At 51.0% G+C, this 16,100-nt stretch overlaps 4 protein-coding genes across 4 annotated transcripts; 3 read left to right on the top strand and 1 right to left on the bottom strand.

The window, feature by feature from the left end:
* Positions 1–2,284: 2,284 nt before the first annotated feature.
* Positions 2,285–3,105, bottom strand: A1O9_05849 (uncharacterized protein; the record flags this gene model as incomplete). The annotated part of the gene is made up of 2 exons (XM_013405063.1): positions 2,285–3,036; positions 3,096–3,105. 2 exons carry the CDS (start codon positions 3,103–3,105, stop codon positions 2,285–2,287), a joined length of 762 nt encoding a protein of 253 aa, XP_013260517.1.
* A 766-nt stretch (positions 3,106–3,871) lies between these two features.
* Positions 3,872–4,974, top strand: A1O9_05848 (uncharacterized protein; the record flags this gene model as incomplete). The annotated part of the gene is made up of 3 exons (XM_013405062.1): positions 3,872–3,943; positions 4,002–4,187; positions 4,246–4,974. 3 exons carry the CDS (start codon positions 3,872–3,874, stop codon positions 4,972–4,974), a joined length of 987 nt encoding a protein of 328 aa, XP_013260516.1.
* A 480-nt stretch (positions 4,975–5,454) lies between these two features.
* On the top strand, positions 5,455–7,212 carry A1O9_05847 (uncharacterized protein; the record flags this gene model as incomplete). The annotated part of the gene is made up of 1 exon (XM_013405061.1): positions 5,455–7,212. The coding sequence occupies one exon, from the start codon at positions 5,455–5,457 to the stop codon at positions 7,210–7,212; it is 1,758 nt and encodes a 585-aa protein (XP_013260515.1).
* Positions 7,213–13,912: 6,700 nt separating this feature from the next.
* A1O9_05846 (uncharacterized protein) lies at positions 13,913–15,859 on the top strand (the record flags this gene model as incomplete). Its single annotated transcript, XM_013405060.1, has 1 exon — positions 13,913–15,859. The coding sequence occupies one exon, from the start codon at positions 13,913–13,915 to the stop codon at positions 15,857–15,859; it is 1,947 nt and encodes a 648-aa protein (XP_013260514.1).
* Positions 15,860–16,100: the final 241 nt, after the last annotated feature.

Below are 16,100 nucleotides of genomic sequence, written 5' to 3'. Positions count from 1 at the left end.
GAGCACCCTATATTGGTTGACGTCTGTCGACTACATATCTGAGTCCTGGAGGTTTCACCTTGTGCCACTGCGCCAGACCCCACGGTTCGGTGATCTCAGCTCTTCTCCGGTCTAGAAGTCAAAAGTCGTTGATGAATCAGTAGCAACCTCCCAGCTACTCTGCACATGCCCTTTAGGTGGTGGTAATCCGCCAAAGCCGACGGCCGTCTGGGTAATAATGAAAACTACCAGAATCGACATACTGGCCTGAGCAGCAGTACATGACGACCAAGTCTGCTGGCCTAGCTACTAACTACTAAGTGTGCTTCCTACCTAAGAATTTGTGAACATACTGTATGCAAGTTCAACAACATTTTCATCTCGGATAAATGTCTGCGGGTAATAGAATTCGTTCCATCTGAGGGTTGATGATGGGAATTCCGAGATTCAGATGCACTCAAGCTGCTTAGGGAGGTAATTACTGCAAGCCGAAACGAGGTCGTTGCAGTGCCTCAGCCAGGTCCGGGGCACACCAAATCATGGGGAGCCTCTCCAGAGCGGTTCCAAATACCACGCCCAATCAAGGAGGCATACTTCTTCAGACAAAAGTCGTTCACCTTGTCCGTTCAAGTCCGGGTCACGACCGATCAAACCGGCTGTCCTTGGCCCCTAGGATTGTGGCTTGTGACGGGTGGATGCACGCCCACCAAGAGACCGATCCCGACCTATGGGGGGCGTGGTACGCGTACAAGGGTCACCAGTCTAGTCCAACATTTCATCAAAAGTCGTTAAAGATGGAAGATGAGTATATATCTGCCCATCCAGCTCACCCAAAATTACTGCAATTCGTCTTTCTCGATTGCAAGCTCAACAGCGTCTTCCAGATACTTTATCCGATCGTCAGCCTCGTGGAATGCAAAGTCACCTCAAAGCTCAATCGAGAACGGCAATCATTTGAACGTGACTGAATTCAGCCTGACCTTCGCCACAGCCACAGCCACAGCCATCCCTGTAACCGCCGGTTCCACCAAACCAAACCACGTCCAGTCCCCCTCTTCTTCGATTTGGCGCTCCTCTATCAACCATGGGGCTTTCAGCCGAAGTCACCGTCTCCCTGGTCTTTGGAGTTCTCATGGCCATCATCGCACTGTTGGCCATGTTCCAGGCTGCGGTTTATGCTGCACGAGCCTGCAGAGGTAAGAATCAGTATGCAACCCGACCTGCTACAAACTAACCTTGGCTCTGGTGTAATAGCTCCTTCAGATTCCCGTGCGAATAGCTTCGAGCTGGAGGGATAGCGGAATGCTCCAATCATTTCTCGCGTATGTACAGGGTCACGGCTAGAGAAGGCATTGTTCGATTTGGGGAGTGTATTGGTGTTTATCGAATGGGAGGATGTCACATAGCATTCATTCACTAAACCGGAGTATGTTCGTTGCATGCGAGAGTATGTATGTAAAAAATCAGGGACGGTCGGGATTGGCTTTTGGCTAGCATCGCTCTGGTGGAGCACCTTACACACACGGTCGGACTACGAGCGCTGATGAGTAGCCCGAGGGCCCAAGACTCCAGCATGACGTAGGATCTGAGGACTTGGAGTGATCATCAATTGGCCATGGGAAATCTTAGAGTCTGTGCACCACTCAATTAAGCACTGTGGTTCCTTACGTTTCTCTTGACTGGCTTGGTTATTATTTTCCATGTATCTATCTCTACGGACCGGGTGGGAACTTGAAGTCTCACCTGCTTAGGGAGGTTACTTGTAAGCACCAGATGGTCTCCGTCAATATCACGTGAGTAGAAAGCTCCGAGTATCCTTTACACACACTGGAGACGCGCAAGGTCCATATTGAATGTTTTTCATTTCGTATGTGAGGATGTGACTGCTCAAACATTAAGATAAGACAGTGAATACTTGTCTTTATGTATGTCATGACAAGACCAACAACAGAAGACCATTTCCGGCCCTGATATTCATTTGCAAACCACATGCAATCATAAGATTGTCCGTTTCAAACTCCGAACACCACATAAGCCCTGTACAGAGGTTCGTTTCTCGGAGATCCAATAAGATCTGCCCCTCTATGGTGGTAGTTCGCCGTCAATAGCCAGCTGGAGGACTGGTCCACAAACGGACTGAACGAAAAACTGGTGGAGGCCTAGCTGAAAATGGAGTGAGTGGGAGCGTTGAAGCTTCGCATCCTTAAGCATTCCCAGTCTCATTAGATTAGATGCAAATAGGCACACCTTTCCCATTCCACCTTGAAGGGCGGGCCCTCCTTCGGTGATTAATTCATGTAATTCGTCATGCCCCGTACTCTTTGTCATGTACGAAGCTGCCTCGACTTCTCGTACTCCGGCTCCTTCGACCCTTGAAGAACCCACCGCGTCGTCCGGACGTCGTCGTCGTCTTATCTTTTCGCGAGGGGCCCACACAGAAAAGAATCGTCGCAAGAAAGAAGCAAGCAAAGGCCGCCCATTCGAACCCGAATGCGTACTGTCCGACGTTGGATTCTTGGTTGTTGTCCCGGAAATTGTTTCTACCCTTGAGGTAGGCAGCAGTCATCAATGCAGCGTTGATTGCCTGGAAGAAGGAGGCAACCATGGTCAAGAGACCGCTCAGATAGCTACCAATCCTGGTGCAAAGCGCCAAGAGGCCAGTAAACAGCGACATGGCCCCGAAGAAAAGAGCGATGAGCATAAACGCAAACATGAACCGTGTCATGAGGAAGTAGAAGCCGTGGTTGTCGACAAAATCTTGAGGGACACCAACATCTGTGTCAAAAGTCCGGTGCGAAGTAGGATCTAGCGGATATGCTGGATGGACCTTTGAGTAGTCCTCATCACCACAGACCGTGTGGCCGTTCTCAACGCCACATACATTCCAGTACGACCATCTTGAGACTGGCGGCGCCCCGGGGATCAACGAGGTATCAGCCTGTAAAAGATACCACCTATCGACTGGGGCGTGGTCGATGGCACCTGCCAGTAGAATAAAGAACATGAACAAGAGTCCACCGGCGACGAGGATCAAGGATAGCAAGCTGAAAAGTCCCTCTGTAAGTCTTTATTAGTAGGTGTAAGACGGTGAGTTCAGACTACATGTATTTACTCACTTCCGGCCATCTTGGAGACGTTGGCGATTGCGCTTTTTATGATAGCAGTCAAAATAAGCGGTGGTCGTCGTATGCTTAAAGGACGGGCGACAAGGCCGAGATCGCAACCAGGCGTAAAGACTCGAGGATGGTGAGCGAGGTCAATGGAGGGGAAGAGGCGCAGTGAAGCGGAAGCAAAAGAAGATGTGCCTTTCTAGCTGGGAAGAAGAGGAGCTGTCGTGGCAGCAAGCAGCAAGTCTTGGATGAGGTCACCTTGGGGCACCCACAATTGCACCAAACTTTGAAGTGTGGTCCCCAGACTGCACGAATCGATCGAGAGGTGAGATGTAAACCAAGGTTGCCAATGGAGGACATCAGCAGAGATCCAGCTCCAGCTTAGTTGGGGATGCAACCCAGTTCCCAAAGAGACACGGCATTTGGGTGGCACAGCGAACAAGCAGCCCAGGCGTGCCCAGGTCAATTGTGGTGGAATAAGCTGCCAAAAAAACAACACACACGTCATTCACAGCCACACTAGACCCAAGCTACCTCCTAGCTCCATAGACTAAGCCTCATATGGTTAATCGGCGAGCCTAGGCACCAATAGCGCCAATCTGGTCCCTCCGGCCAAACATCCGTTTTTGCAACCACAGTGCCGCAAACATTGTCACCTGATTACATCACCTCTTAGCCTCGACCTAGGCGGCCTAGGTAGGTAGGCACTTCTCCATTGTTGCCAGAATATCAATTCAACGATAGGTCAATGTAGGCACTCTATGCTATAGCCAATTCCAGTTATGTCAACTTGGGTATACCCTCCAATAGCCCCAAATGAGCTCAGAAAGGCCGAAGACACCTCCTTGGTAAGGGTGCAACAAACAACCTGATAATTATCTTCCTGTCACCCCACAGCTAACTGGGTCTCAGAAGCTCGAGCTTCAATGGTTTCTAGAGTCCCTTCAGCCATCCTTGGGTGCCCTGAAGGAGGGCCTTGAAGATTGTGCTGCTTTACTGGCCCCGAAGGAGCCTGGTTCTACCCTGGTCCTATCTTCTCTCAGATCCGAAAGTGTCAAAGGCTTCGTCACTCGAGTAGGCACAAAACTTGTCAAAGGGGTAAGATAAATCTGATACATTCCTATCATCTGATGGGGATAATTAAGTGGTCTTTCAGGACATTCACCTTAGGCTTACAACTCTTCCTCCCAATACCCCAAGGGGAACAACCACTTCGACGCCTTCTACACGGCTGATTTTTGTTGCATCGCCTTCTTCATCGGACATACTCCTTCCTCAGCTATTTGCCGTCAAATCTCTGGTCAATGATGCCCTCGACATTATTGATGTCTCTCGATGGACTGGGCAGTCAACTGATTCGTCCTTCATGTCTGGTCAATTGAAGCTACTACATGACCACCTTCGTGAAGCGAAAGCGTGTCTGAAAGGATCTGGACCGAGAAATGATGTTGATCCCGTCCCTGGAGCAGACTGGTGGACAAACAGTCCAGATGAAAACACCTTCCAACCTCCCCTGGGTGAACATCTAAGTTTACATTTCACCATCCAGGACGCTCACCTTGTCCTCACTGTTCGTACACTCGCCCCTACCTCTCCAGGAGGTACCCCCAGTACCCCCAACGAGTCTGCTTTCTCTCTTTCAGGCTTCAGCCTCAGGAGCAAACTCTTAGGCCTTGGACCAAAACCTCCGAATCACGATGAAATGGGTGAGATATTCGAATGGCGGGGGCGGCAAGACGTCATCGTCCGTGAGAAAGTCCGAGTAGAGACTGCTGATCCCAGTTTGCTCAGTATTGCAGCAAAGTTGAGTGCTCTTGAACATGAAGTTGCTCGCTGGCGCTTGAATCTTAGGATCATTCTAACAGGAGACGTCGAGGAAGATTGAGAAGGTTTTAACCTCAGTGGTCCCAATTCACCGGAGGTTCACGCTGGGGACTGGAATCGCCGACCAAACCCGGCAGGGTTGGGGGAGCATCGGTCACGTGGTCACGTGACCGTTATTCATTCCCACACCGCAAACTTTGAGGAGTTTAGCTTTCCATGTTGTTGTGAATGCAACGACTTGTCCCAGAACGCGTGGTGGGCGATTCATCATTTCAGACAACTTCGCCGTACTCTGTCAGCTAGATTATATGCCTTCAGACAAGTTCGGGACTTGAAGACAATGAATCCAAAAAAACAATGCACTTGCGCGCACTATGTGACAAGCACGACAATGACGACGAGTGGTTCATTGAAATGAGACAACTACTGAAATCCAAAATCTTTGTCTGTCGGAGGTCACGACTTACTCGACAAATATCATTCCTAGGCACCCAACTTTGAGAATTAACCATCCAAAACCTCTAGGACCTTAAACACCGCTATGGATCTCTTCCTATCTGTTGGCTCTCGAAACGTGAATATGACAAGGAAGAATACTCAAACTCGGAACTCGGAACATTCCAGATCTCTGGTCATCTCGAATGCTAAGCCTTCAGGGCCGACAGCTCAAATCGCCAGTGATAAAGCACCAGCGGCGGCTAAGATTGCCACCTCCGTACAGCCATCGCTGACACCCCCCGGCAGTCGACGAGTGACTCTCTTGGGATCGGATGCACGTCAGATGAACAGCACCGACCAATTGGCACAGGAATGTGCTCCGACACGCATGACTTCGCCAGCATCTGCTGTAGAGAGTAAAAGTTGGAAAACTTTCCAATCCCGCCAACTAAGACCTAGCTATCCACCAACAAGCTGGAGATGTTGCGAGGACGACAGTGATGATGAACACAACACTGGGGGTAATTTGGGCAGTGAACACAAACAGACGAGCTCCAAGGCGACTCATCCAAATCATCTGAATACCAACCATGAGAAACACCCGACTGAGATATTACCAGGAGGATTAACCAAGAGTATTGCTTCACATGAGGACCGGGGCAAGTGCTCGCTATCTACAACCGATTCTTTCAGTAGTCCTGCGTATCCAGCGTTGGGGCCAGAAGACAACCTGCTTCCAGGTCAAACGGCGGACATTACCTCTCGTGTTTCTAAGATCAGTCTTGACCCACCAAGACCTTCACCACACATTTCGGAAGCTCCCGTTTGCGGTAAAGCCACGGAAGCAACACCACGAGCTACGAGTAATACTCGAGAAGCAAAGGCGTCGCTGTTACCGGACCCTGAGACTGCTTACGGCCAGAAATTCTATTATACTGCCTGCCCTCATGCATCGCCACCATCTTCAAGGCCCCTCAATGTCCAACCTACTCTAGCTACATATCAAGAGGGTTTGCTCAGATATGCTCCATATCATCTCCGTGTGCGTCCGCGCGAACAGGCTCCCGAAATCTACATCCTGGAGGGCGCTTGCAGTCAGTGTGATCTAGCCGCTCGTCGGGAGGCGGAACTACGGGTCTTGAATAAATATAAATCCAAGGTTGATGTCCTTTCAATCAGATTATATGAACTACAAGGTGACGTCGACCTTGACTCACCGACCTTACCTCGTGAGTATTACCCTGGCACTAGCCAAGCCCTCGCACCTCCAAATGCAGAGACTAACAATACAGGATTAGTTTTCACACCTGAAGTGATTGAACAGATCCTGTCGCTTGAGGCGGACTTGGATTCACTCATCAAGAGACGAGACCGGGAGATCAAGTTCGTCTGGCGCGGATATACTGCACGTTGGGGGCCTGCAACTCTCGGGGTTTTCCGAACTAACATCCATGCAGTCACTCGTGCGATGCAGAACCCAGCCAAGAGCAGTGCTGAAGCCACATTTTCTCAATCCACCATCACAAGTGATACCGAGTCAATCATGAGCACGGAGGCGATATCTTCACGTGGATACCTAAACTCTAGCTCCTTTGCAGATTCGTCATCAGCCACGTCCTTCAGCAGCGGTACTGGTGCTACCGCCCCTTCATCCACTCGCAGACAATACATCATCCGGAACGGCAGCGTGAGCCCGCGCGATACCCCGCAGTCACGCTACTCAAACGGCACACGCAGTATTCCGTTACCATCTCCCATCGACAGTACCAAGCAAAACGGCAGGATGCACATCGACTGGGTGCGCCGAGATTGTGGCTCGGCAGTAATGCCAGTGAAGACAGCTCGTGGCCCAAAAGAATAGGTCAAGCCGACGGAGTCTACTCAACATGGCAAGTGGCAGTATGCTCTCGCTCACAAGGAGGAATCTAGCAGTTGATCGCTGGCCATTAGCGCCGCAGTCGAAAACTCTGGCGTTTTCGACTGACAGCCTCGTCTCAATACAAGCACAACAGCCAACACCTTACGCATTCGTACGCTCGAGCAAGTGCACTCGAACCCAAGGCTACCTTCCAATATAAAGGAATGAATGATCACCTTAGGTACACACCTGAGCAAGGTGGGAAAATACTTTTGCGTTATAGAATTCACCTGTCGTTTCTTTCTCGCACAGCACTGCATCGCATAGCGTACCGAGGGTGAAGGAAGAAGCGCTGTCACGATTTTAATTTGACGACTTCTTAAATATAAAGACATACAATACAACATTTGGTGCTTTCGTAACCCTTGAAGGCCATACAGCATAGCGCCGCAACATGAATGGAACAAATCAACACGATATATATCTTGCGTTTGTTATCTCCTCCGCTCCGTTCGTTTTCTCACCAATCTGGAAGTCCGGCTCGCTCGTGTCCAATCTGACGATGCAGGGTTATGTGTCGTTTGCGTGCTCCTTGATAATGTGAAGCCGATACTCCCTTTTCCCTCGAGACTCGGAATTCCAACTCCTCGAAAGGTCCAGGATCGATTCAGACCATACCCATGTAGTTATCCAACAAGGCAGAAATAAACCATGTAGTTGTGCACATTATCCAAGTTTGTGCTCGTCGTCATGCATGGAAATCCCCAGAGTTCTATCCAAGTCATGTTCTGTAGCCTAGCAGGTCTGACAAGAGACAAGAAGAGAGCCACCCAAGATTGGAGGTCGCCCGGCCGGAGCCGCTCGTGGAACAAACATTTGGGGGGGTTTTCTGCGGTGTCTCACACAGCCAGCTGGCCAGAAAGGCACTTGGGAAGGGGAATGAAATATCTCCTCTTCAGGGCGTCAAGATTTCCACTCTAGGGGTTCAACACCACATGCAGTCCTTTCATGGCACAACAACGACAGCCCAGATGATCGTGCTGATGTGCGATCGAGTTTGCGTGTTACTCGACGCGGTTCCAACTTCCGGTAATAACAGAGCCTCTCTCATGTGTTGGCATAAAAAAGATCATGGCGCTGGGGCGAGGACAAGGGGAGTTTTGCTCTCAGAGTCTCACAGCGTCCGACCGGCTGGCCCCAGGGAGGCGGTGATACTCTTCTGCTGGCTTTCCTCCAAGGCACCGGCTTCGCATTCATAGTGCCGCTCTAGAGAAATCCGAGAACACACTTACATATTTTAATGCATTCGGTGAAGGAATGACGGGCCCGCTTCCACCGCGGTCATTCTGTCGCGGTGGAAAGGGCCACCACGCTAAATTAGCTACCAAGGTGTCTTGTTCTGAGTGAAGACAAAAGAGAAAGAACCTAGAAGGAGAACACAAGCAGCCCTGCGGACGCTTCCAGACATAGCTGTATTTTCGCTCCAAGTCAAGCAGGAGGTAGAGGCTCCTCTTCGGCTTCAGAAGGGAGAAGGATTGTTCATGTGCTACATAGAACGGAATCCGACACATATGCATCTCACCTGCCGGCAGAGGTACCGAATCAGGATGCTTTGAACACCATCTCAAAGTCTTCAGGTACACAACATAGTGCAGAGATGTCCGACGACTCGTGTTCGCAGTCAGTTATCCGAACTTACGGCGAAGGGCACCTGGGTCGGAGTCATCCCTCTTCTCTGAATGACCTCGACCTGCATGATGTTGTCAGGAATAATCATTCACAAGCGCCACCCTTTGACATGCGTGATCGTGATCGTATGAAAGATTATGAAGGACGTGTTCTGTGCGGCGTGGGTAGTGCAATTGATGGAAACAATCCAGAGCAAACCGAGCGAACAAGCAAAACTGTTGATTAAGCGGCAGCATTTGCCACCCCCTTTCGGTGTTGCCTGTCCCGGATCTTCCCTGAAGGTCTCCGTGTCTTTGCCGCGCTAAGTAACCTAGGAAAGTAACCAGTTACTGTTGAGTTGCGCTGGATTTTGCCGCCAAAGATCACATCGACAGAAAAAGATAGTTGGCAATAAAAAAGAAACTATTGCCGCAGATTTGTGGCGCAAGTGGCTGATGGGCAGAGACTAGAAGTATTCGTAATGCACAGTAGTGGCAATCCTCGGATAGCAAGACAGACGCCCTTTTCTTGTCGATCGTGAGTGAAGATTCATCCCTCGGCATGTCCACTGTGATAAGCCACACTCGCTCTCTAGAAGCAGCAGATGTTGGCCTGACAGCGTACGAGTACATGGCGCATGCTCGACCAGATGATGCCAGTTTGCGTGAGACCCTGCACCACGGACCCCACGAGTTGACCTCTCTGCAGGGACGGGTACTTTCCTGAGTTCGTACTCGTACATACACGTATTGTGGATCCGTAGGTGACTGTTCCTCGCTGAGCGCTTCGGAGACGTATTCGAATATGATAAGCCTCACTCTGACATTGCTTCCGTGAAACAGGCTGTTTGTATTTGATTGCAGTCATTAATTGTAAATGTTGCCTGATACCGTAACAGAAGAAGTGTTCGAGGACTAAGATGCGCTCATCTCATGTTCCTGAACCTGCCCCGAGCAGTCAGACAAGCGTGCGTCATGGATTGACTTCTCCTCGTCAGGCACTACTCTCAGCTCACCTGTTCCATGAATCAGAACCCTTGTACTAGCAGTAAGGAAGAGAAATCGACGGAGATCATTCTGCAGAACATGCCACCGCAGCAAACGGGCCTTCAACCGATAATCATAGTAATGCGATAGAATAGTGGTGGTCAGTTGACCCCTGGGGTGGATAGGCTAACGATTGAATGTCCGTAGTATCGCTTGCTACACGCCACGCAAAGGCCTTTCTCTTTGTTTGCCACAGATAAGATCTCCGGGCTGTACTACAATATGCTCCCGTGGTTTTTGCTTGGGCGTACTACAAGAAGAGGAGGCAGTTGCAAAAGGCCAGAGTTTAGCCACTTCGATTCAGCTGCGGCGATTGTCTCGGTTGCTTTGGTCAAAGCAGAGGGACTCACCTCACCATGTACGAGTAGGAGTAACGGATACTCTGCCGCCAGCTTTTGCTTTCGCGGGCAGGGGCATCAGCCACAACTGCCGTGGCGGAGACAGCAGCGTGATTCAGCGAGCCGTTATATCCCTCTTGCTGATTCGCCTCGCATGATTGCATTTGACAGCACGAGCTATGGCTTGGACTCCGTGATTGCGTGGCTCTGTTATCCCAACGACCGAGACTACAGGTCGATGTCTACCATGTTGAATATGTGTGGTTGCCTGGCACAGAATTTTGATATTGGGCGCCCGTCTCTCATGCCAGAGAAGCATCTCGTAGCGGACACAGGTCGTGCTGTATTCTTCCCCAAGCCAGGTGGTGGGTCCAACACAAGGCAAAATATGAAACGATTGTCTAAACTGGTTCTGGTTGACGAATAAATAGCAGTGTGGTGGAGTGGACGTCGTTTTCTTCGTTGACTCGTGTTGAATGTTCCCGTGACGACTAGAATAAAGCATGATCTCATCTCATTGCATGCACTGGGGGAAATGTGATTTGAACTTGCCATGCCAAAGTTCCCATAGCCCTAAGCAGAGCTCGAGGGGCATGTGATGGAAAATGGACAAATAGTAATGTTCAGGGATGTTCAGGGCGGTAAAGGCCTTCTGACCCTTGGTAGCGATTGGAAGAACATGCGCCAGAAGGAAACCTACTATTACCCAAGAATCGAGATAGGATATCCCACGAGAACCTTAGTGGGGGAGCTGCGGTGAAGTTGATGCGGGTGTTGGTTACTCGGTCGATGGTGTTGGGCAGCATTCGAAGCGGGGTGATTGAGATTCTTGCATTCAGGGGCCCTTGTGCGTCTCAGATTCCATTCGTTGTCCTCTGTGTTATTCGTATCGGCCTACAGTCACTGATGAGCTTGGATGCACTGTCTGTTTGCCTGTAAACCAAATTCTATGCCTTAACGATCGAACGTCCGCGCAAAGCAAAAATCCAGCTGCCTTCGCCAATGGATGCCGAAGGGCAATCAATGGCCAGTAGGTTTTGAGTTCTTCGACGGCCGCTTCTGGCCCAACAGGCGCGGACCGCCTCGGCTGGCTGTTGTGGAGTTGGGTTGGGCAAGCGGCGGTTTTGTGGACAGCGATCATCTCGTCCTCGGGTTTGGCTCTAGTGCATCAGGCACGAATCGACCATTCAGCTGTGCGAGAGGTGGGTGAATGGACCCCAGAAGTGACCATTGATCACATCAAGTTTGGTGTGCCTGGTTTGGCCATTGTGCTGCCTGAAAGGGCCCGACCCACGCTCAGCAGGCCATTGCAACAGAGCAAAGTGGGCTGTGCCCACCGACTAGATCGAATGCAGGTGGATCTCAAGACGGTGCGTGAAGTCATGTCCCAATGCTCAGTCTTAGAAAATGCCATGTGGATTGCAGACTTTGGTGGGCTCCTCAGTCCGGTTTCCATTCAGGTGAGTGGTCAGACGGACATGTCTTGTGAAATAGGAAGCAAGCGAAAAATGGGGTGTCCAGCAAGGTCGGGGGCCATCTTGCATGGAGCTATCGCGGAGAAGGTGTTGGGTAACGAGCCAGTCAGTGATGATGCGAGTGTGAAGCGTGACACGCTGGCTGCAGGAGGTTGATGGCAACATGGACAATTGGACCTGTTCAAACTCGTTAGGCCGAGAGGATTGCCTGGCGGGCGGTTCAACCCCAATGATGAGAGGTGATGGTCAGAACCTCATGCCTGCTAGCAGATGGGGAAAGGCAATTCGACTGGTATGAGGTTTACGGAGGGGAGGGAAATCGCCGTACTACTCGTATGTACGTGCAAAGAAGCGACCCAAAAGAAAAAGCAGCTTGTAGTCTTCCAGAACTGCAGCGATACCGCAATCCACTGGTTTGGGCTGGGACCGCGAGATGTGCTATCTTTAACCCCAGGCGGGATGGGTTGGGCTGATGACACAGAACACAACGGCTGATGGCTGGAAAAGACTTGGATGGCCACCAAGCATGGCTTCGTCATAGATTAGTATTCCCAGACGCTGGACAATATTGCATAGGTCGCTCGACAATCTCCCATCACGCTGTTCGACTGTCAACCATCATGCAAATCGACCGAGGCGGTGGTACCACATCTCGGCTTTCTCCAGAATCGATGTCGACGAAACGTGGCGTGTTGGTGGTGTCGCTTCGGGACGGGGAGAAGGCAAGGCACGGAAGGCTAGGGAAGGACAAGTTAGTGGTAGTGAGAACGGGACCAGGAGCACCTGGCCTTCAAGTTGGCTAGTCCCCAAAGGCCCGGGGCCCGGGGCCCTCGCCCTCAGACCCTTCGGGCGTTTGTCTTAACGAGAGGCACCCCTAACGGCTCCTGGAACTGTGACCAGTCGCCCGAAGAATGGTCGTCGGTCATCCGTCCAGACTATGCTGGTCTTGGGCTTCTGCCTAGGCCCGGGCAACTCAGGCTTGGGGCGACGTCCGTATATTCAGTGCCTACTAGAACTAGGTACCCACAGTCTGAGTCTGACTGTCACCGCCGCTCAGAGAAGAACTGACAGGTAAATTTGTATGAGCACAGCCCCCGGGGCCGCGCCATGGATATGGGTACATATCATGAGTAGTAGAGAAAACAAGGACCAGGCCGAGTCGACTGACGCCGGATCAGTGTTCATCAAGAACCTGGCTACGAGTCTACAGCTGATACTACTATTGACCACTGCTACTTAGTATCACTTAGCAGCCAAAGCATTTGATCCATTTTTGCCCCCTTCTTCTCCACTTTGTGCTCACCGCGAATCCCATATCGGCGACGGAGTCACTACCTACCAGGCAAACCTGATGATATCCAGTGCTTAATTGCCCCCTTCAGGCATCTCCAGACTCTCCTTCAGTCACTGTTGTCAAACTGTTGCATTGGACCTTGTGGTGCCGCAAACCCGCCACGAAAAAGAAAGCAAACAGCAAGCACCGTCCAGCATCCGATCATCAGAAATTGCCGCAGAACCAGTTACATAAGCGACTGGGATCGGAGCGCAGAGCCTATAATCGACGGTTGACAGGGGAAACATCTGGTTAAAGCCAGGCCAACTGTGGTGACTTGGCTTGGCTCTCCCCCAAGCCTCCCGGGTCGTGTTCCTCACTCACTCACCCACCCACCCACTCACCCATTCACCATTGCCCTGCTATACGGCATACGGCGTTCCTCTGGCACCTGCATTTGCACCGACACGGACAGTCACGATTATACTATCCTCATTCCTACTCTTCCCTCTCCACCTTTACTTCTCATTCATTTCGTCAGCGGCTTCCTTAACGCTGCTGCAAACCGCCTCCAGCAAGCTTGCACTTCTCAACAACACTTCTTTGACTCCTTCCTACCTGACTTTCGACTTCTGTATTTCTTCTGCACCTATTTGTACATTGGTGACCTAATTTAAACCACAAACACCATCCTTTGTTTTCCTCACGGGCCAAATACCAACCACCCACCGACAGACCGACCCATCAGGCCAGACCGACCAATACTACCCACCACCTCACCTCTAGACAGCTGGCACACCATGTCCGCCACGACCCTCTGTTGACCGCTTTGTACAAAACACGACTGCTCTTCTATCAATTGCTCGTCCTTTTTTCCTGCCTGCCTGTATTTAGTGCCGAACAATGTCGTCGCCTCTCCCTCCGGATCCCTATGCTGCCCTGGGAGTGGCCAAAGATGCCGAATTTTCAGCCATTCGATCCTCCTATCGGAAGTTGGCTCTCCTCCACCATCCAGATCGGATAAAAGATGAGGCCTTGCGAGAGAAGGGCAAGGATGAATTCCAGAAAATCCAACGAGCCTGGGAGCTCCTAGGAGATGCTGAGAAGAGGCAGCGCTATGATGATCGGGTCCGGTTAGCAGAACTTCGCAAGGAAGCGATGACGAGAGATCCGCCACAACGCGCAGCCTCAACAGCTAACTACAATACGAGAACGGCCGCTCCTGCTCCTGCTTCACACGCTGCTCATGCAACCAACACCCGTGAATATCGAGAGGATGGAAATTTCTTCGAAGAAGTTCGACATCCTAGAAATGTCCCTTCCTACGACGAGCCATACTCCTACGATGAGCCCTCTAGAACAACCTCCCGCAAATATCCCGAATACGAAAAGCGTGCTCCTGCCCCCAAGAGCGAGAAGAGGTCCAAAGCAGCAAGCACCTTCGCCACTGCCGGTCTTGCGGCACAATTTGCATCCAAGCTGCGAACACAGGCTGCAGAGAAATCAAAATCCAGTAGGGCGGAAGAGAGAAAATCCGACCGGGAAAAGAAGCGGGAACGGACTGAAAAGGTCCAGACACGAAGAACGGCATATGTGGGTGATTATTCCAGTGACTCTGATCACACCGAAGTTCGACCCTCTATGAGACCTTCTTCTCGTTCTAAGACGACATCCGATTATCCTCGAACATCTAAAACAGAGAAGCCTCGTGATCTGGACGAGGAGAGTTTTGACGGCAAGTGGGAGAAACACCACGATGACGTCAAGGCGTATATCAGCAAAGCCTCCAACCGTCCGAGCCTGGATAGATCTGGTTCCGATGCGTACCAGTACTGGGCGGGCGGTGACCCCAAAGGTCGAAAAAGTGGTAGCGATAACGAAAGGCGACCCAATTCGTCCAAGGGCCGTCGAACCCAGGACGACTACTTTACTCCAACTTTTACTAAGTCTACTTCCTCACCCAACAATCTGCGAGCTCATATCGAAGAACGGACTCCCGCAAGATCGACCGTCGGGGTCTCCCGTGATCGTGAACGAGAACGTGATCGTGGCCGAGACAAAGATCGTGAACATGAGAGAGAGCGGGAACACCGAAAGGTGATCCCACCTCTATCACGTTCTCACACAACTCCTATGCCCAGGTCGAGCTCCAAGAAGGACTCAGCTCCTTCAAAAGGTTCCAACCTGAAGCACGGAGAAGTGCATGACTCAAGCTATAGTAGTAGCTCTAGTCCTCAAACCCCAGAGATGAGAGAGCAAAGTCCACCGCGGACCTCCAAAGGTCGCTACGCCTCCAATACTACCTCGACGAAATATCATGTCGACCCAGAGATCGTTGATGACGAAGGTATTCGCGCTCCTAGAGTCACCAAGATCTACCCGGAAGAAGATCGCTACCCGCGCTACCACAGCCCTGAGCCGCTATCTCGAGACGCCTATACACGCGAAACAGATCGTCGGAGCCGGGATAAGCCTGAGCGCCCCAAGGTTGATACCACTTCTCGTGCGAAATCTTCTCGGGGAGCAGCCATGATGGAAAATCTGGCCGGTGGAATCCCACCTATTCGACGCGGTGATTCTGGACACCACACTGACAGCAGAGCTTCACCACGCTCTCCACGTGACACACCTCCGCTTTCCCGTCACGACAGTGGTCGCGAAAAACTGTTCAATGAAATATCACCTGAAGATCGATATACCAGACCCTACCCGGCGGAAAAGATTAACATGGCACCTCGTAGGGATGCTTCAACCACCAAATATGCGAACTATCCTAGGGACGCCCCTGATGTTGATTACAGATCTCGTTTCCCCGAGCCATTCCGAGCGAGAAGACCCTCGGTCTATTGATAGCCGGCATTCTCTCTTTACTCCTTAGATCTCTCATGATCTTGTCCTCTCTTTTTAGCAAGCCAGTATCTTTCCTCATTCAACCTCACATAGATGTCCATCTCAAAGACGACATCCATATTTGCTTTCCGTGTGTTTTTATCTACTTTATTTTGACAGGGGCCTGGTTCATGCGTGGGAAATATTCTGTGGAGGAACAGTACGGTCAAGGGAAGTATCGGGCTTGGATGCGGAGGAAATG

The sequence above is a fragment of the Exophiala aquamarina genome, assembly GCF_000709125.1.
Source record: "Exophiala aquamarina CBS 119918 chromosome Unknown aczIA-supercont1.4, whole genome shotgun sequence".
In the NCBI taxonomy this organism is placed as follows: domain Eukaryota; kingdom Fungi; phylum Ascomycota; class Eurotiomycetes; order Chaetothyriales; family Herpotrichiellaceae; genus Exophiala; species Exophiala aquamarina.
This window is presented reverse-complemented; position numbering and strand designations above follow the sequence as displayed.